We start from the raw sequence: 21,739 nt of genomic DNA on the forward strand, positions 1-21,739 counted from the left end.
AAACAATTTATTTAAGCTGGGCAATGTGTAAGCTGGACAGCCTTCTTAAGTTCAAATACAATGGAAAGCGACAAGTGCAAGAGCAAGCAAGTGTGGAAGAGCCAGCACAGAAGAGCCTGAGTTGGGCCTATACACGAAGGCCTGCCACTGAGCTCCAGTGCTGAGCTCACCCCTACCACATCCCATTACAACCAAACAAACAAGCCTACCTTGTGCCTGGACCCCAAGCAGATGCTGAAAAAGTTCATGAAACGGAAACTGTGATAACAGGATGACCAGGTCATCTTCATTGAGGAGAATCCAACTAGTCTCAGGGTCTTCATCCTAAGGGAAAAGAAGCAAAATCATGCTGGCGAGTGCTCAGCCCACACTCTGGTCTAGATTGTCACGGGTCTCGATGGTATAGACATGTGACAGTCTCATGAGTCTTCATGGACTTCTCCTCCAGGACAGAAACGTATAGGCTCAGTTCCACAAATAGCCAGCAAATCCCTTGAAACTGAAAGCACAATTTTACATGTATCTGGGTCATGGCCAGTGACTGAAAATGCTTTCAATAAACTTCCGACCCAAAGAAAGTGGAGAAAAGTCTTCCTCTAGAGGGGATCTCACCACGGGGCTCTGGGATTTGACAAAATCAGTTAAAGAACCACATACTAGAGTCCAACTTATTTAAACTGCTATGCTCTTCCGCCAAAATCAAGGTCTCCTGTAGTATTCAACAGACTTCCAGGAAGCGACATATTTGCTATGGAAGACTGGAGCTCTGTTGTCAGTTAGCGCTGCTGAAATACCAATAAAAACAACAGTGGCCACACAGAGACTCAGGGAAATCTCCGAGGTCTAAAGTCACCTTAGAAACCAAGTTGCATGACGGGCTCGGTGGCTCAGTCTGTAATCCCAGTACTTTGGGAGGCTGAGGCGAGAGGAATGCCTGAGCCCGTGGGTTCAAGACCCACCTGGGCAGCTTAGCGAGACCTCGTCTCTACAATAAATCAAAAATTAGCCAGGCTGATAGCATGTGCCTGTAGTTCTGGCTACTTGGAAGGCTGAGGGCGGAAGGATTGCAGGAGCCCAGCAGGTAGAGGCTGCGGTGCCTGGGAGCGTGCCACTGCCCTCCAACCTGGGTGACAGAGTAAGACTCCAACTAAAAAAAAAAAAAAGAAAAGAAACCAAGTTGCCCTGTGTCATAAGATTTGCTACATTAAAAAGCGAAGGATATAAAATAATCCCGACACCTGAAGAATAGATCAGCTCCATTTCAACAAGAGACTAAGGCAAGTCTTTCATGATTTCCTTACGCCACTTTTTTTTGGGGGGGGATCGATGTCTCACTCTGTCATCCAGGCTGGAGTGCAGTGGCACGCTCACAGCCACCACAGCCTTGACCTGCTAGGCTCAGGCCATCCTTCCATCACAGTCTTCCAAGTAGCTGGAACCACAGGTGCATGCCACCATGGCTGGCTAATTTTTTTTATTTATTGTAGAGACGAGGTCTCGCCAAGTTGTCCAGACTGGTCTCAAGTCTCTGAGCTCAAGCAATCCCCTCACCTCCGCCTCCCAAAGTGCTGGGATTACAGGCATGAGTCACCATGCCTAGCTTGCTATTTACTCTCTTCAGTGTCTAAAATGGATAATAAACAAGAGCCTCTAAACTACTTCCAGCAGGCTGCACATCAGAATCATCAGGAAGGTCTAGATCAACTGACATCTGGGTACGGGCCTGGGCCAGGTCTGAATGTTGCCCAGGTGACCTCGTCACAGTTAGTATCGAGACACCACTGAGGACAGTATAGAGAGTCTTCCTCCCCACAGACTTCTCTGATTCCACAGCACCCTGACCTCATCAATTCTCCAAGTTCTTGAATTCACTCAACATTTCGTGAGCACTAGCCAGGAGCCAGGCATCAATGCAGGACCCTGCACCATCATCTGACTCTGGAATTAAATACAGGAAAACTACCAGAAAAAAGATTGCGGCTCCATGGCAATCTCGCAAAGATCTCTCTGCAGCATTCCTGAGCCTCTTTCAGATGACCAGTAGTCTGCAGTCTCTACTGCAGTAGAGACAGTTACACGTGCACACCATCCTCCACTACCCCTGAATGTCTAGGAAGAGGACAGTGACTGTGAAGGGATCCCCTTCTGAACAAGCATTCAGGGAGACACACTAACATGGCCTCACGGCTGCCACAGTCATCCTGAGAACAGTCTGCCGTGCACTTTTTCCCCTTATAAAGAGAGGGACTATGACAAATGCATCACCAGCCATCCTGGACAAAAATGTCAAGCCAGGATTGGGACCAGAAAAAAGCACTAGGTCTATAAATAGCTGGAGGGGAAACTGCTTATAAGTACACTAGCCAGGTATACAGCAGAAAGAAAAATGAAGAAGTGTCTGTCTCAGGATGCTGGATTTTGATCCTTAAATTCTCACCAAAACCAGAAAATTATCTTCTACTCTCAAACAAGCAGCTCTGGATAGGAAGTTCCTAGGAACTGGGAGACCCTTGGTAAGCTCCACCTGCTTATTACTCAGGTTCCGGCCCCAGAAGCTTGTTACATAAAATAAACTCCAAGCAGAGGCTATACATGATACAGCTAATTTCCAGGTGCCAAGTTCCCCCCGCTGAACACAGAATGTTCTAGAGAAGGGTAGCACAGCACCCTGGCTCAAAGCACAGGCCCTACGGCCTCCTACTTAAGAACCCTGTAGCTGGAGACAAGGTACTTCACCCCTGCATCCCACCCCATAAAATGGGAATCACAACAGTCTTTACCTCATGGGGCCACTAGGAGAATCAAATAAGAGTCTATGCGCAAAGTGCTTAGAACAATACCCTGGCATATAAGAAGACCTCAGAATGACTACTCAAAACAATGCAGATATGACGAGTTACCTCTTCTCCTCCCTCGTCCACCAGCGTCCAGGTCCCCGAGCCAGGCCCCGAGGAGGATGACTTCCGCTCACTGGGTTTCATGTGGCACATGAACTCGGCTCGGTTTCTACAGAGCAAGGGAAGTTGGTCACATGTTCACAGAAAGCCCCACAGGAGTACATTCAGGCCACCAACTAACCCTGGGAGGAGTCAGATGTCAACCCAACCTCCAAATGCCTTAAATCAGTAAACAAGTGGTAGGGCCTAGCTAAAAATCAAGGATGCCAAAACCTCACTGGCTTCAGTGGAGAAAACACCATCACTCTGAGTCATGACAAGCACGTGCAGGAAAGCAGATGCCATCACAGCTCCTGGTCCAGTGGGACCTCAGCACACATGCGGGGCCTGCATGCACACCCAGCCACAAAGCATGCCAGGGAGATGCCTTTAGGAGCATGCGTATTGAATAAAAAGGATCATGCAGATGCCTGTCCAGGGCCAAACAGTACACACAAGCACAGAACTGCTAGTGAGTCAAATCATAAACCTACCGTGTGTAGGAGTAACCCCCATGCCTAGGCAGTGAGGGGAAGATCCAGGGAGTCCTGCCTGCCAGGAGTGGCCCCCATACCCAGGCAGTGAGGGGAGGAACCAGGAAATCCTGCCTACCAGGCTCTCACAGGGGGATGGCTGGAGAGCTGAGTGGGTATATCCAGAAAAGCTCCTCTCCTCAGTCCTCTGCTCCTTCCTCTTGGCCCTGACCCTAGAAACTCATAAGCTCTGCAGTTCAGTGCTGTCCTTTCAACCCAGCAAGCTCTAGATCTGAGCTCCAGATGGCCACGCAACATGTCACTTGCATGTACCCACCTGTGTGCACCAATGGCCTCAAATTTTCCTCCTTACTAAGCTGCCCTCCTTTTTATCTTCTCAGTCTGTTAGGGCCAACGCCCTGGCAGTTACTCAGACTCAGTCTCAAGTTATGTCTGCCCCGATCCTTCCCATGGTCTTTACTTCATCAGCCACTAAATCCTCACCTGGGAAGGTAACTTTTAGATTCCCTTCATCTCTTCCACCACCATGGCCCCAGTTCAGGCCTAGAGGTAGACAGGCTTGCCAGGACCCGAGAGCCAGTGGTGGTCACACTATTCAGGGTTACCTGTACACAGACCCTGACTTCTCCCCAGTTAAGGATGTGCCCTCTTGATGCTGGGGTGGGTTCCAGGGCCAGGAGAGCCAGACACTTAGAACCATTCAATTCAACAAAGGTGCAAATTCTTCTTCTGTCTCCAGCCCAGCTAATCTTCCTTAAATACAACTTCTACCCCCAATCAAAAACCCTCAATTGCCACACAGCCCAGACAATGTCAAATCTAGATTTCTCTCCCGTCATCTCAGAGAATTCTATGATTTACCCCACCCAAGTCATTCATCTTTGTACCCATTTCCTGCACACTGCTTCCCTCCAGCTAAGCCCACCTCCTGCCTGTCCTCCGCACAGTTACCCTCACCTGGATGGAGGCCTTTGCTCCCACTAATCTCCCACCTCTATGCCTCCTCTCCTACTGAGGCCCATCTATCTTCACACCCAGCTCCTCCACCATGGGACCCTCTCCGCCACTTCACCAACTCTTTATTCTCTTAATTTATTAATCATAGCTTCACAAGTTAGCACCTAAATCTCTTTTCTTAAAAGATGAGGTCTTGTTATGTTGCCCAGGCTGGCCTCAAACTCATGGGCTCAAGCAATCCTCCCATGTCAGCCTCCAAGTAGCTGAGCTTAACTGCATGCACCACTCCACCCAGCTTAAACCTCTGACTGGACTTTTTTCCCTCTGGCACTAAGTCTCTTTTTTCAAGGAAAAGATTCTCTTTTTGTGTGGCACCATTCACAATGGTGTATATGACAAGAGAGGCAAATCCAATAACAGAGAGTCCCAAAAAGGTTGCATGTCCATATGTAAGTAACTAAAGAGTCTATCAGAAATAAGGAATATCAGCCATGAAGGGAACTGCCATGTGAAGTTCTGAACAGCAACACCTCCCTCAGTCAACCTTGGACCTGGGCTGTTGAGGAAGACAACCCTCTGAGAGGAAGAGGCACTTCTACCTCTACTGTACACAGCTCTTCACACTTACTTGACAGGAGACATCAGCAAGGCAAGGGACTGCATGAAATGGAAGACCCCTGACGGGTTATTAAACACTTTGATCTGAAATCAGAAGAGGAAAAAGCACACTGTAAAAATGTCAATAACCCAAGTATCCAACATCTGGGTTCACATGTGTTCTCACAGAAGTTGCTGTTAAGACAACAACTCAGAAATTGGCACCTAGTCCACCAGAGGGAGGCACAAAGGACACGGAGGACCTGGCAGCCTGGGGGCTGCAGTGGTGGCAGCGCTCAACACAGAGTGCAGCTCACATGGAGCAGAGGCGGCACACCAGCTTACACCAACTACGTGCCGCAACACAGATGATGGCCACTGCTGCTACTCTCATCCAAGGAGAAACAAAACAAAAACAAGAACTGCTTCTACCTAAACAGATTCAGACATCTTGCCACCAGAAATACTACAGAAAAAAATACGTGGAGAAATTGGACTTGGCAAACACTTCAGGGCTGCTGTGGGTAACACGGTGACCCAAAGGTAAGCAGCAGAGAGGAGAAACTAAGAACTATGTACATGCTCCCAACACATGGAAGATGATCGCACATACCTGAGATCCCTGCTGGGGTTAAGGAACCAGCTGAGGTGGTCTGTTTGACCTGTACCAACCGTGGTACAAAATGGATTAATTTAGGAAGTTTTGTTGAGTATTACAGAAAAAAGATTCTGGTGAAACTTCCTGCATAGAAATTTTATAGAATTAAATACTACTAACCTACCCAGCTACACTACAACCAGACTTGTGCAATTCTATTATAAGTTCCTCAATTATGGTAGGGTGTGGTGGCCCACTCCTGTAATCCCAGCACTTTGGGAGGCCGAGGTGGGAGGACTCCTTGAGTCCAGAAGTTTGAGACCAGTCTACACAACATAGTGAGACCCTGTCTCTACAGAAAATTCTAAAAATTAGCCAGGTGTGGTGACACATGCCTGTATCCCCAGCTACTTGGGAGGCTGAGGCAGAAGCATCGCTTGAGCCCAGGAGGTCGAGGCTGTGGTGAGCTGTGACTGTGCCATAGCACTCCAACCTGGGCAACAGAGTGAGACTGTGAGTCAAAAGAAAAAAAAATTTTTTTAATTTTAAAAATAAAATTACAAGTCCCTCAACTGTGGGTAGTCCAACAAATTACAGCATTAAAAACTCCTACATATAGATACTGGATATATTTTAAGAATTTTATTTTACATGTCAATATTCTTTAAATAGCCTTTTCTTTTTTTTAGCAATTTCTTCAGGAAAAATGTCTAATAAAACCTCTACAACGCCCCCCTCAGAATTAGGAGACCGTCAGGTCTCATAATTAGGAGACCATTCATCATACCTGGATGAAAGGAATGGCCCATTTACTAACACCAGCAGGGCATCGGAGAATGTGGTTTAGAAGGAAGAGGTGATCTCCAGGACAGCCAACTCTTTGTAGCACTGCCACCTGAATAGTAAAGGACATGGGGTCTTACTACTTTAAAGAAGAATAATTTATCTAGGAGTCTCGTGAAATAATTTACCCAATGTTTAACTACATGCAATCTTCCAGAAGAGTAACCACATGTAAGATACACTCCTTCCTGACTGAGTTTCTACCAGGGAGGCACAACACAGGCCTCTGAATCTATCAGTACTATGATATCATCATAAGTAGTTTCTCTGCAAATCTATTTTTTTCTGGAAAACTACAAATAATTAAAGTTCCAGGCCACAAGTGAATAGATATAAGTAGTTTAATCTATTCTTAGTTGTAACAGTATGCTTGAGACATCACCCCACATTTAAGAACTCTAGTACAAAGCACCCAAGGCAGCCCTACTAAGATACATAACCAATAACAAATACCCCCTCCCATAACACACTTAACATCTTTCCTAAGTTTTAGTATGACTAAGTGTAACATTAAACATAAGATGACAAAAGTAATGAGATATGGAAAATTTTTAGATCAGGTACCAGTTGAGTATCTCTTATTTGAAATGCGTGGAACCAGAAGTGTTTCGTAATTCAGATTTTTTTCAGATTCTGGAATATTTGCACATACATAAAGAGATATCTTGGGGATAGGACCCAAGTCTAAACACTATATTCATCTGTTTCATATATACCTTAGACACAGAGACTGAGGGTTATTCTATACAGTAATTTTAATAATTTGGTGCAAAAAACAAAGTTTGTGTTAAGTACTTAATGTGTGAAATTTTCGACTTGTGGTATCATGTTGGTGCTCAAAAGTTTGGGATTTTGAGCCGGGTGCAGTGGCTCATGCCTATAATTCCAACACTTTGGGAGGCCAAGGCAGGAGGATTGCTTGAGGCCAAGAATTCAAGACCAGGCAGGGCTATATAGTGAAACCTCATCTTTAAATAAATAAATAATAAAAGTTTGGGATTTTAGAGCATTTGAGAGTTCAGACTTTTGAGTCAGAGTCCTCAGCCTGTGCCTGAATTCTGAGCACACATCTAGTCTTCAACTTGGCATATTTCCACATTTCCATTTTTTTCTAGATTTAAGGCCAGAGCTCACTAAACATAATGTTTATTAGAGAGAAAAATACTTTGTGCTCAATATCACTAACTTATTATAACGTAACAAGACCAAAGAAAAGCCATAAATTAACTCATTAAATGAGTTAGCCGAAGAAGCTGTTGAAGAAAAAAAAGAGAAAATTAGAGATAACTCTTAAATCATTAGAGAAATAAAAGAAAGACTACTGCCCTTTGCAGTTCCCTACCAGTTTCTGCAGCCAGAGAAGAACATCATCATGGAACTGCGTGTCTTCATTGACTCTCCTGGTGAACATGAAGAGTACACTAATGCATTCCTTTAGTTGACACAGATCGGAAGGAATGCTGTCTGTTGCTTTAAAAGCTACAAATTAAGGAGAAGAGTGAATGAGTCGCTCATAAATGGTGTTTTTGGAAGAATGTTTAGTGTCCTTACTTAAACAAGTCAAAAAATCCTTTAAAATATTTAGTTCAAGCTGGGTATGGTGGCTCATGCCTGTAATTCCAGCACTTTGGGAGGTGGAGGAGAGAGGATTTCCTGAGACCACAGATTCAAGACCACCCTGGGTAGCACAGCGAGACCCTGTCTCTACAATAAATAAATTAGCCAGATGTGGTGGCATGCACCTGGGTTCCAGTTACTTGGAAGGCTGAGGCGGAAGGATCACCTGAGCCCAGCAGGTCGATGCTGCAGTAGCTATGAGCATGCCACTGCACTCCAGCCTGGGTGACAAAGTGAGACTCCGACTCAAAAAAATAAAATAAAATAAAATATTTAGCTCAGAGAAAACTACAAACAGAAAGATCACATAAAAACATCTGAGTTTCTACTAAACAAACCAAAAAAGCATTCAACTTTGAAATAATTTTTAAAAAGGAGAAAATCATCTTTTTTTAAAATCTGAAGTCAGCAGATCTGTGGTCTACTCCCAGACCTTTGATTAGTTAAGAAAACAAAGTGGGAAGGGAGAGAGAACTTTTAAAGGATCCTAACATCTCTCCCAGAAATACAAATTGCATAATTCAATTAGCATATTTAATACTTAGTATATCATGTAGTAAGGGCTCATTTCTCAAAACCCAAAACAGGAAGAAAAATTCAGAACATTATAGATTCTCTGTGGGAAAATTTAACTAACAGCCCAACAAACTAGACAAGCAAAAAGAAACTATTATACATGGGACAGAGAATGAAAAAATAATCTGATTACTAGTTTTATAATCAAAAACTATACTTGGACTCGACTTGTGGCAGGCAGATAAACAAGGACAGCAAGGGAAAGCACCGATGGATAGCGAGCGTCTGGCACCCTAAAGAAGCACAGACAACTTGTAGGGAAAGCTGTGGGGAAAGGAGACCTGGCACTGATCCCAAACACACGTGGGGAGTAGGGGACAGGCCTCTAGCCAATGCTGTGAGGCAGGGCAAGACCACATGTGCAAAAGGTTCCTTGTAAGACTGGCTAGTCCATCAGTTCAATCTGACTGTAGTCCTCAGTCCTCTGACTCCAGCGTGTGAGACGAGTGAGCTCCCCAGTACTCACACACCTTGGCCCTGCTGATGGATCGTCAATGACCTCAAGACGGCCGAGCTACTGAGCAACGCGTAGATGTATGACTCCACTTGCAGCCTAGACAGCACGGAGGTGTAAGAGTGAAGGGCCAGCGTCTGGTGCAGATGCTCGGACTTGGCATCAAACAGCTTCCTCAGTTCCCCCAGGGCGCTCTCGCTCATCTCTACTCTCTGGTAGCGATGATAGCCAGAAACTTTCACTTGATCTGCACAGATTCCCTACCATGACAAGAGGGCAAAACACAAAGCAGTCGAAAGCAATTGGTCAGAAGTGTAAGAGCTGGAGGCTTCCATCCTGGAAGAGCTTACAGTCATGGCAAGGGGGCAATGCTACTGAATAGAAAATTATCACCGGCAAATAAATGCTCAGTCAAAGGCGTGTAATGCCAATGACAAACACATCACAAGGGAAGAGTAACTCTGAGAACTAGTCAGTGGTGACATGTGTAAGAGAATCAGAGAATTTATCCCAAAGTCTCTAGGCCTGATAAACCTACCTTCCACTGCATTAACTGGGGCCAGTGGGATAGACATCCCCTCAACTCCAAAGGACCTCAAGACATTTCTGGACCTCCTCTTGCTATTCCTTGTGATTCTGTTCAAAAGAAAGAAACCCCTCTCCTTTCTGAGACTAACTCCTCCAGCTGTGTTCCTGGTTTTGTCCTCTCCAACCCAGTGCTTCCAAATGTTTCCCTCTCCACACATTCCTTCCTATCTGAGATACACAGGGCCCCTGACAAAGCAAGGGATGGGGAAGCACACATGTCTCCCCAACACCTCCTCCGGCTTCCCCTCACTGCTAGACCTGTCAAGAGTGGCCTTCTCTTCCTTGGCACCCCCCTAAGATACCATGAAATGGCTCTCGTATGGTCACTTTGGCCCCCACAGGGTCACAGTGAATGGCCTTCCGTGTTTCCTTACCTCTCAGCCTTGACATCCACTAACTATTGGATGCTGGTGGTGTTACACTCAAGGTCACAAACTAATGGCCCATGGAATGAATGTGTCCTGCGGACATGATCTGCTTGGCTTAAACTGTGTGTGTGTGTGTGTGTGTGTGTGTGTGTGTGTGTGTGTGTGTGTGTGTGTGTTGTGTATAAGATTACGTGCCCACATCTACAAATTAGAATCCCTCACCTGAAAATCCAGATTTCTAGTTTTTATTGAAAAATCCTAAGATGTAGCCCCCAACACAACTTCATGGCAACATCAGCTAGTAAGCAAGAGCAGCTGTTGGTTCCAGGCCAGGCACGAGCTGGTCGGTGACCCCCATCCCCCTCAGTCCCCTGCATGCTTCTGTGACACACCTGGCACTGAGTCCTGTACTGCACTGGTCTAGGTAAGCCAGGGCCAACATGGGGTGAGAAGTAGGCGCCAGCCTCAGGTGGTATCGCAGGGATAGCAGTCCTCCCACACATCCCCAGGCTCCCTATCAAGATACCTGCACAGACATTTGTTCCTCCTTGAACTGCCACAGCCGGCTTTTGGCATTCTGGCAGTCAGATGCCAGTGTGAGCAGCTCCGCTTCTGCCAGGAGCAGCTGCTTCCTACAGCGTGAGTAGTTCAAAAGCAGCTCGTAGAACTCGTGCCGGTCCTGATGAGCCATGCTGTCAAACTCCTCCAGATACGACTCAACGTTTTCTAGCCAAGAGCCAGGCTCCAGGATTCTCAGCTGTTCTTTGGTGAACGGTACCAGCTCCGGCTGCAAGGGGAGCTCTGGGTAGAGCCCCCTCCGGAGCCAGGGCTTCCCAGCCACCACCACTGGCACTGCTCCGGCCACCTCAGCTGGCAGTGGTGGATACAGCTTCTTCACTCTGGGTGGCTGGGACACAGGTGTGGCTTCACCAGAGTTCTGCATGCCAGCACTCTGCAGTACCTCTGAAATGCAGCCCACGGCCTGTTTGTCTTCTCTGCTATTCTGAGTTTCTCTGACCTGTAAATTTACCATTTCCTGCTGAGCACAAGAAACATTAGTGTGAAGTGCACTTTCGGGAAGTCCACACTGTACCAACATGTCTTCTTCTACCTCAGTACACTTCTCGGAGGTCTCCACCATAGTCCCTACATCATCTCCAGGGTCAGCTTTTGGGTTGACTGCACTGGCCCCCACGCAGGCTCCAATCACCCCTGCTTCCTCCAGAGGATCAGCAGTGTGTGCCAGGGACTCCTCGTTGCTCAGCGTTAAGGAGGTGAGTGGGACATTGAACATTTCACTTTCATTCTGTCCACCGGCATCACCCTGGGGCAGGGAGCCAGCTGACACCTTTGAATAGTCTTCTCTGAGCTTTCGGGCTGGAGAAGGGATTTCTTGCTCTCTGGAGGTTTTCGGAAGGGAGACTTCATCGGAGTCTTCCCTCTGAAGGGTTTCAGATTTCTTCTTTTCCTAAAAACAGGATTTGCAATGTGAAATAGCTTATAACAACAATTGATGTTTTCAGCAAGAGGAATTTTTAAATTGTATATAAAAATCTAAACTGTATCATTTAGTGAATAAAACCTAAAGTCACTTTATAAGGAGTGTGTTTCCTATTTCATATTATCCAATTTTGAGTGTGTTAAGTTTGGAAATTCACTAGGCTGATCCTAACAGAAAAATACATCACAATGAGCAGCAAATTCTGATTTTAAAAATAAAAGAGTAAAGTTAATTAGCTTGTTCACCCTTCTGTCAGAGAGTAAGTGAAACAAAACACACTCCGAGTATTTCAGGCCACAGGAGGTGAGTCTTTATCTTGACAGTCACTCAAAACCCAGGCAGAAGAGGTGGGAATGATGTGAGCACAAAACCAATCACCTTAGTACTGGAAGACAACTCACAGAATACAAGTAGCCACAAGATCGACTGACAGAATTACCTAAATAAATAAGTAAATAAAATGAGTGAAGCCGGGCTCAGTGGCTCAGCCTGTAATCCCACACTTTGGGAGGCTGAGGTGAGTGGATTGCCTGAGCCCGTGGGTTCAAGACTTGCCTGGGCAACTTGGCGAGACCTTATCTCTACAATAAATCAAAAAATCAGCTGGGCATGGTAGCACATGCCTGTAATTCCAGCTACTCGGAAGGCTGAGGCAGAAGGATCGCTGGAGCCCAGCAGGTCAAGGCTGCGGTGGCCAGGAGCAACCACTGCACTCCAGGTCTGGGCGACAGAGTGAGACTCCAACTCAAAAAAAGAAAAAAAAAATTAAAATAAGTGAGAAGCGACAACTCTTCCATACAGAAGAGTTCCAATTAATAAATGCAGAAAAACAGAGAAGTGTCACTAGAATACCATGGTAACTGCCACGGCAAGATCCACCCGTGGGTGCCAGAGTCAGCGTGTAACAGAAACAGAATGTCTGCATAGTCTCAAGGCATTCCTCCCAAAGAGTAATTACAAACAGGAAAACAGTTTAGTTTCACTGGATAATCCTGGCAGACAAACCTTAGCCAGATCAACGTGACATCCCCGGTAATAAATATTGACATCAGATATCCCCAACAGGATACTCTGAGAAGTCCCATCACCTCAGTGGTATCCCCAGTAATACACAACCTCAATCTAATCATGAGAAAATACCAGATAAAACCCTCAAGTAAGGGACAGCATATAAAATAATTGAAGTATGCTGGGCATGGTGGCTCATGCCTGTAATCCCAGCACTTTGGGAGGCAGAGGTCAGAGGAGTGCCTGAGCCCAGAGGTTCGATACCAGCCTGGGCAACTTAGTGAGACTTCGTCTCTACGATAAATCATAAAAAGTTAGCTGAGCATGGTGGGGCATGCCTGTAGTTCCAGCTACTTGGAAGGCTAAGGCGGAAGGTTCACCTGAGCCCAGCAGGTCAAGGCTATGGTGGCAACAGAGTGAGTCTCTGACTCAGAAATAAATAAATAAATAACTGAAGTGTTATGCTCATGAAAGAAAAGAAACTGGAAGAGACAGGAAGAAACTACAGAGACATGACAATGCACTATGGGATTCTGGATTAGAAAAGGGACGTGTGGAAAAACTGGTGCAGTCCTCGACTTTAAAATTGTACTATAAGCCCGGCTCGGTGGCTTAGCCTGTAATTCCGTGATTGGGGAGGCTGAGGTGAGTGGATTGCCTGAGTCCGCGGGTTCAAGACCCGCCTGGGCAACTTGGTGAGACCTCATCTCTACAAAAAAAAAAAAACTAGCTGGGCATGGTAGCATGTACCTGTAGTTCCAGCTACTTGGAAGGCTGAGACAGAAGGATCACCGGGGCCCAGCAGGTCGAAGCTGCGGTGGCCAGGAGCGTGCCACTGCACTCCAGTCTGGGCGACAGAATGAGACTCCAACTCAAAAAAAAAAAAAATTGTATTGGAGGACGACACACAGTTGCAACATGAGCACACCCTGGACGTGGCTTCAAGCAGGGGGCTGGAGTCTGGGGAGGGGTACTGGGGTGGTCAACACAGGATGACCCGTTCAACTCAGGCTCTGGCCTGGCCGTGCAGGTCATGCTGAGGCAGTGGGCTAAGTGTCCTCCCACCTGCTGACCACACCCTGCAGCAGTGCACAGTGAATAGTCTCACTTTCCTTGAGGCAGTCCCCACCCTCGGGCTGGTTCAGATCAGATCAGCCACCTGGATCAATGCCCATGACCCCTGGTTCCCTTTAGTTCACCTTTAGTTCACCATCATACTAAAAATCTCACCCTAGAGAGAATTCACAGTCATTTTGTATACCTGCGATGTGTGTGTAAACACCTTCTCACACCACGCCTGTACACTAGAAACCCTGCCCGCTTTACCCTTAACTCTGTACTTCACCCTATATAAATGCTATATAACCTGAAGCCCTTTACAGTCAGGAGAGGTTTTTCCCGTGCAGCTGACCGCTCCTGGACACCTTCCCTATAAGTTCCTGAAATAAGCACTCATCTCATCTGCTGTCCCCAGGCCATTTCTTTGTCTTCTTGGACACAGAGGCTTCCCTTTTGAGGTCTTTGGGAGTCCAGCATGACAACAAAAACACACACACACAAAAACAAAGTAGTTGAGAATAAACTGAGCAAAAGCATAAAACTTGTACTCTACAAATTACAAAACAATACTGAAATTAAAGAGGACAGCATACACAGAAAGACAGCCATGTCTTCTACAACACTGCTAAGATGGCAATGCCTATCACATGGACGTACACACTCCACACAACCCCTGCAAAACCCAGCTGCCATTTTTTGCAGAAACTGACAAACTGATCCATAAATTCATATAGAAATGCAAGGAACGCCTCCACAGACAAAAAAAAGTCTTGAAAAGAACAAAGTTGGAAAACTCACACTTTGCCATTTCAAAACCTACTATGCAGCTATTGTATTAAGGACAGTGTGGAGCTGGAATATGGACAGAAAGATCAGTGGAACACAATTGAGAAGCCATAGATAAAACCTTACACATACGATCAAGTGATGTGACAGAAGTACCAAGACAGTTCAATGGGGAAGTTTCAACAAATGGTGCCAGGACAACTGGACATTCTCATGAAAAAGAACAAAACTGGATCCTACCTTATAGCACAAAAAAAATTTAACTCAGATTCACAGACCTAACATGAGAGCTAAAACTTTCTGTTAGAAGAAAACAGAGGAGAACATCTTTGTGGCAGCGGTTTAGACAAAGTTGTCTTAGATATAATGCCAAAGCACAAGCAACAAAAGGAAACACAAATCTATTGGACTTCAAAATTAAAGACTTTTGTGCTACAAGTAAAGCCATCAAGAAAGTAAAAAGATCGCAGAACGGAAGCAAATATTTGCAAGCCAAATACGCGTAAGGAGCTCCTATCTAAAACAAACAAACAACTCTTTTAGTCAATAATAAAAAGGCATACAACCCAATTTTAAAACAGGCAAAGGATCCGAACGGAAATTTCTCCAAAGAAGATAAATAAATGGCACATGAAAAATGCTCAACGTCATTAGCCATTATAGAAATGCAAACCACATCTACAACGAGATACTGTGTGGCATTCACCAGGATGATGGCTTGAAGAGTCAAATAATATCAAGTGATGCAAGGATAGAGAGGCTAGAATCTTACAGTGCTGGCAGAAATGGATGTCACACGAATGGCACTGTGGAGGGCAGACTGGGATGGTTGTGCAACAGTGATCATACTACAAACCACCAGATTATGTGCTTTCACCAGGCCAACTGTCTTGTATGTGAATTACATCTCAATAATGCTGCTAAAAACAGAGTGAAAGAAGTCACTGAGCTGAGAAATGAATGAAAGGAAGTAGACAGAGGAGTGCAGAAAACAGGGAGCCCCGTTTCTCTCTTAAACTGTGACGAATCTGGATGTTAAAAGCTAGAGGGGGAGGGAACAGGGAGCAGTCACAGTATGGGCCATGTGATCCCACGTGGTCAGCAACAACACTTCCCCCCAGGCCACACCAGTCCATGCCTGCCCCCACCTCACCCGGCCACCTCACTGTCTCCTTTCCCCATCCTAGGACTGCCCATGCCACCTCAAGTTCTTCCCTCCACCAGCTATTACCCCCAACCCTGCAGATCCAGCTTCCCAGGGATCATCAAAATCGTGATCACAGATCAGCTCCAAAGGGCAGATCAACAGTTCAGATTTTCCTCCTTCATCTTCCTCCCCCTCCTAAAAGAGCACAGAGCCTGTGCAGGGGCTCTTTCTCCATGAGTGGACTCACCTCTTGGGGTTTCAAAAGTAAAACCAAAGAAAGCTCTCCACCCAGCTTTGTGAGGGTTAGATCCAGTGAGGTGACTAGCCCGCAGCTGCCCCACACAAAGAAGGCAGGTGGGAAAGGAGAACAGGCCTGGCCCTGCATGCCCCCCACCCAGATCCTGGGATAGGAGGGATGCATGCAGAGGACCCCACACACCGTGGCCTCAGAGCAGCGGCGAGGGCTCCCTGTGGTTCCTGTCACTTCCACAAAGTACAGAACAGGGACCAGGTCCTGAAAGGCCTCAGTCCCTGCTCTACCACCAATTCAACCACACACCACTGGAAGAGTGGTATCCCTAAAACACAGCTGTGAACACCAAAAGAAGCCTCAGCACTACACTCAAGGAAAGACTGACTCTTTTTTGAGTTGGAGTCTCACTCTGTGGCCCAGGCAGGAAATGCAGTGGCACAATCACGACCATCACTGCCTCAACCTGCTGGGCTCAGATGATCCTTCTGCTTCAGTCTTCCAAGTAGCTGGAACTACAAGCATGCACCACCATGCCCATCTAATTATTTTGGTTTAATGTAGAGACAAGGTCTCGCCATGTTACCCAGGCTGGTCTCAAACCCATGGGCTCAGGCAATCCTCAGGACTCTGCCTCCCAAAGTGCTAGGATTACAGGCATGAGTCACCGTACCCAATTAAGAGCCTGACTTTTAACTCTGACATTCAGTGCCTTTGATAACCCAGTTATGATCCTGACCAAATACAAGCCTTTCTGCACAGGCTTTCCTATGAGCTCCAGCACCAGGTACTTGTCACGGGGCACTGGTCATGCTGTTATGTATCCTTCTGTTCTGTTTCTCAAGTAGACCACAGTACACTGAGAGCAGGGACTGTATCTTATGCCTCTTTGAGTCTGATCTGCCTGATTTTCAATACTGTGTTCAATAAATGTTTCTTGAGATAACAGCAATGACCTTTGAGTAACAACTACGTGCTGAGCTCTGTCCTAGATACTGGAAGTCTAAGATGAAATTAGAGAATTTTTAAATATTTATACAGGAAATCCCCAAATATGAATGAGTTCTGTTCTGAGAGTGCGTTTGTAAGTCCAATTTGTTGTAACCCCAACAAGTTAGCCTAGGTACCCAACTAACACAATCAGTTATATAGTACTATAAGTATTTAACAGACTATACTGACAACTGGTGAAGAAAAATAATACATAGAAGAAAGCAGATGTGCATCATTAAAGTTCAAAACGTGAAGGATCTTATGTAAGGGACTCACTGTATTTACCACGTGCTCCGGTACACTCAGAAGTTTGTTTGTTTGTTTGTTTTTTGAGTTAGGAGTCTTGCTCTGTCACCCAGGCTGAAGTGCAGTGGCACAATCACAGCTCACTGCAGCATCATATTCCTGAGCTCATTGATTCTTCTGCCTTAGCCTCCTGAGAAGCTGGGACTAACAGATGTGCACCACCATGCCTAGCTAACTTTTTTTTTTTTTTTTTTTTTTTTTGGTCTATATTGCCTAGGCTGGTCTTGAAATCCTGGGTTCAAGCAATCCTTGTATCTCAACCTCCCAAAGTGCTGGGAATACAGGTGTGACCCACCATGCCAGACCTCAGAAGTTTATTTTTATATGCCTCTCAGAAAGTAGAGAGAAAAGCCAGTGAATTCAGAAGAAAGTGAGCATTCATGCTCAAGTTTGAATCTATTCTTATACTTAATATGAAAAATTCCATTTCATTTAAAATAAAAAATAAATCCAGCTTCCAATTACCCTGCCTACTTTAGCTGAAAAGAGGTAAGGATCCAGGAGAAAGACATATTGTATATACAATAATCACTATAGATCATAAAATAAAATTCAAACAATTCAAACAACTTGATGCTTACTAATTCCCTGTGTATCAAGTCACTTGTGCAAAAATTAGCTTACATGACTTTTTTTTTTTTTTTAGAAAGCAGGATTTACTGAGAGGGCAGAAAAGCTCCAACAGTGGGAGGGGACCCAAGGTGGCTGCCCAGCTTATATAATTTTAAGTAAAAGAAAATCTTTTTTAAAAATTAGGGATAGAGGCTGGGCACAGTGGCTCGCGCCTATAATCTCAGCACTTTGGGAGGCAGAGGCAAGAGAACTGCCTGAACTCAGGGGTTCAAGACCAGCCTGGGCAACTTGGTAAGACCTCATCTCTACAATAAATCAAAAAATTAGCCGAGCATGGTGGCGCACACCTGTAGTTTCAGCTACTTGGAAGATTGAGGCGGAAGGATCACCTAAGCCCAGCCAATTGAGGCTATGGAGACCATGAGCATGCCACTACACTCTAGCCTGGGTGATAGAGTGAGACTCCAAATCAAAAAAAAAAAAAATTAGGGATAGGGTCTTTTTATGTTGCCAGGCTGAAGTGCAGGGGCTACTCACAGGGACAATCATAGTACACTGCAGTCTCAATCTCCTGAGGTCAAGCAATCTTCCTGCCTCAGCCTCCCAAGTAGCTGGGACTACAGACTCACACCACCATGCAAAAGATATTTATTACAACTAACAATAGCTAGGCAGATTAAAAAGAATCTTTATTGTTTTATCTCCACCTATGTCACATACATGTGAAGAACCAACTGTTAAATTATTCGGCAGGAGAAAAAATAATCAATAAGTTATATAGAAATGGAAGATTTGATGATAAACACAGAAAACACACTTAATTTCACATGACAGTAAGTATGCCCTAGAGTGTGGATGTATGGGAAAAGCCCAAAGAAGAACACGTAGGGCTATTCCCAACAGTGATCTCCAGGGGATGGAATGCTAGGCATTTCGTTTCCAGGTTGTACATTTCTGTGTGTGTGTGTGTGTGTGTGTGTGTGTGTGTGTGTACTCATACCTACTTTTTTTTAAACAATAAAGGGGAAAAAGATTTAAGAATAGTATGGTCCACAAAGTAGAATTAATTGAATGTATCAAAAGTTTCAAACTTATTAACCATAAAATAAATTCTAAGATTAGACGCAATGTCATCAAAAACTAAAAATAATAAGACCATAGTAGAAAAATAATTCTTAACAAAATACTCAAGGATACAGTATTAGATACAGGTGTAGGTAAAAAACTGATTAAAGCATGTAAATGCATGGCCAAAAGTAACTACTTTCATTTTAAGAATATAAATGTTTTTAAACATTTTTGCCTTAATGTATGTGAATGCATATTAATTTTATTCTTTAGAATATTTTAATTTTAAAAATAGATTTTGAAAATAATTATTTTGTAAGTTCACCCATGTAACAAAACCAATTTTGTTTCAAAAATATCAATCTTTCAAAAAATACACAAAATTTTATTAGTTCTCCTGTTCACTTTCTGTTGGGATGATAAATTACATGGTCATCTTATCCATCTGTCAATGTGATTGCTTTTCTTGGATGCCTGTTACCTCAACTTTAACCTAATCAAAATTGATCTCTTGACTTCTGAAAGTATTCTCATCTCAGTGAATCACCTTATGCTCTTCATCCATCCAATTGTATTTGCCAAAACCCTGAGTTGATCTTAATGTTGTCCTTTCTTTTACCCCTTCCTTCTCTCCTTTAATTAATTTTTGTCAATTAAAAAATAAATAATTTCGAGACCTGCCTGGGCAGTGAGACCTCATCTCTACAATAAATCAAAAAATCAGCCGGGTGTGGTAGTGCATGCCTGTAATTCCAGCTACTTGGAAGGCTGTGGCGGAAGGATCGCCGGATTCCAGCAGGTCGAGGCTGCGGTGGCCAGGAGCGGCCACTGCATTCCAGTCTGGGCGACAGAGTGAGACTCCAACTTAAAAAAAAAATAAAAATGAGCCGGGCTCGGTGGCTCTGCCTGTAATCCCGCGCCTTTGGGAGGCTGAGGTGAGTGGATTGCCTGAGCCCGCGGGTTCGAGACCCGCCTGGGAAGTGAGACCTCATCTCTACAATAAACAAAAAAAAGCAGCCGGGCGTGGTAGCGCATGCCCGTAATTCCGGCTACTTGCAAGGCTGAGATGGAAGGATCGCTGGAGCCCAGCAGGTCAAGGCTGCGCAGCCACTACACTCCAGTCTGGGCGACAGAGTGAGACTCCAACTCAAAAATAAATAAATAAATTTAAAAATATATGAATAAATAAAAAATAAATAATAATAATCAAAAAGGAGGGGTTATGTTTTGGAGAATAAATGGGACGTTTCTATTTGTCACTTGAAGTTCTCTCTCCATGAACTATATTAAGCAAAATGACAAGTCCTTTCCTTCAGTAAAAATAATGAGGAGATACTTATTCACGAGTGATGGTGGGTCTGTTTTGCCTGTTTCACAGAATACTTATCCCCAGGTTACTTTAAAGGCAGAGTCTGCTTATTATTCATGTCTCTATCTCCAGCACTGAGCACCATAGATGGAAAAGCGTTGGCACAAAAAAGATAAAAAAGGAGGAGACACACAGGACAAGGGCCGATCAAAGGCTCGGGGCGGTTCTATCAGCTCTCGTGGGGCAGATAAGAATGCTCCCCCAGAGAAAGTTCTGGGGACGTGGGGACATGCCTTAGTTATGATCCAGCTCCTCCTCCCTGGTTGTCACTTCCATTAACCACACGCGTGTCAGCTGCCTCCTGTACGCTTGGGCTTGCCTCCTCCCTCCCAGCCACTCTCAGTAGTGGACACTGGAGCAACCCGCTGCCCAGTCACTCCTACACACCTTTGCTGGTTTAAGTCTTGTCCCCAACTTCTTAGAACTGGAGTGCCCCTGGGCTCACCTCTTGTCACCTTTTCACCCTGGGACACTCACTCCCACCAAGATCTGATTCTTTGTCTGGCTTTAAGCACCATTTACTGTGCACGCGCCTACGATTCCCCCAGCTTTCTCTCTGGCTTCGAACCCTTCTGCTCTACCCATCTCCATTCGCAAATCTAACATCATTTCAATGTTGGGTCCAGCACTGAACACTGATTCCTCCAAAGCCTGCTCTACCCTTCCTGGAATGACTCCCCCAACCCCAGCCACACACGGCCCCTCGATTCTCAGCCTCAAACACATCTCACCACCTTTGCTACCAGCACCTCTAGCCCGGATGACTGCACCAGTCTCAGCTGGTCTCTGCTTCCACCCTGGTCCCTCTCAGTCCATTCTCAACAAAGCCAGCACCGTGATGGAGTGAGGAATGGCCAGGGCCCACCAGGCATGCTGAGCCACTACCCTCCAACTTCACCCCCTGCTGCCCTCCCTCCCTCCACCCTAGCTTCACCTAACTCCTAGGGCAGGCCTGGTAGGCCCCTGCCTGAGGCCTCTGCACCCCTCTACCATTCCCACAGAGCAAACTCCCTCAGCCTTTCCTGTCTTGCCCTAAATGTCACCTCTGGTAAGGACCAGCCCTCACCAATACTCCCCAACACCTCGTCCTGTTCTTTTTCTTTTTCCACAGCAAGTATCACCTTTGACATATTTTATTTTGTATGGGTTGTCTGTCTCCTCCCTCTAGAATGTAAGTTCCATGAAGGCTAGGTTCTGGATTTTTCCTCTCTTACAACCCAAGTGCCTCGAACAGTCTCTGGGGCAGATGAGGTGACCAATGAGAGCTCCCTAAATAATACTACCAGGACCCCCAGCTTCACTCCCATAAACACTCCGGGGGGGGGGGCGCCTGGAGGTAGAAAGACCTCGCCAAGGCCAAGGAGCAGGAGAGTCTGGGGATTTCAAGGTCTTTCCTGTCATCAGCCTTCAGGGACACACATCTGTCTGTCTATCCTTAGCAATTACCAGATGCTCTCACTATTCATGTGTTCTTGGCATTCAGAATGTAACATTCACTGTCAAAATACACCATAAAACACACTACTTCTGCAGAGTAAGTCCACATCTAAGAATCTACTGCTGTTGATGGAGTCATGGGCCTCCACTGGGGGCATTTTTGGCAGAGAATGATACTCAAAGAAGGAAACACTTTTTTTTTTTTTTTTTTTTT

The 21,739-nt window shown here is 45.3% G+C and overlaps 1 protein-coding gene across 1 annotated transcript in view; it reads right to left on the reverse strand.

Moving 5' to 3' along the window:
• EPG5 (ectopic P-granules autophagy protein 5 homolog) overlaps positions 1 to 21,739 on the reverse strand; it is a 109,838-nt gene that overhangs the window by 84,360 nt on the left and 3,739 nt on the right. Inside the window, exons 2-8 of the mRNA XM_008064987.1 lie at positions 10,555 to 11,496; positions 9,089 to 9,332; positions 7,768 to 7,904; positions 6,370 to 6,477; positions 5,016 to 5,089; positions 2,901 to 3,006; positions 210 to 324 (exon numbers count right to left, since the gene is read on the reverse strand). Coding sequence (XP_008063178.1) covers positions 210 to 324; positions 2,901 to 3,006; positions 5,016 to 5,089; positions 6,370 to 6,477; positions 7,768 to 7,904; positions 9,089 to 9,332; positions 10,555 to 11,496 — 1,726 coding nt within the window. The remainder of the gene's footprint in view (positions 1 to 209; positions 325 to 2,900; positions 3,007 to 5,015; positions 5,090 to 6,369; positions 6,478 to 7,767; positions 7,905 to 9,088; positions 9,333 to 10,554; positions 11,497 to 21,739) is intronic.

This window comes from Carlito syrichta, unplaced genomic scaffold (assembly GCF_000164805.1).
Source record: "Carlito syrichta isolate Samal-C Ts95f unplaced genomic scaffold, Tarsius_syrichta-2.0.1 Scaffold308121, whole genome shotgun sequence".
Lineage (NCBI taxonomy): Eukaryota > Metazoa > Chordata > Mammalia > Primates > Tarsiidae > Carlito > Carlito syrichta.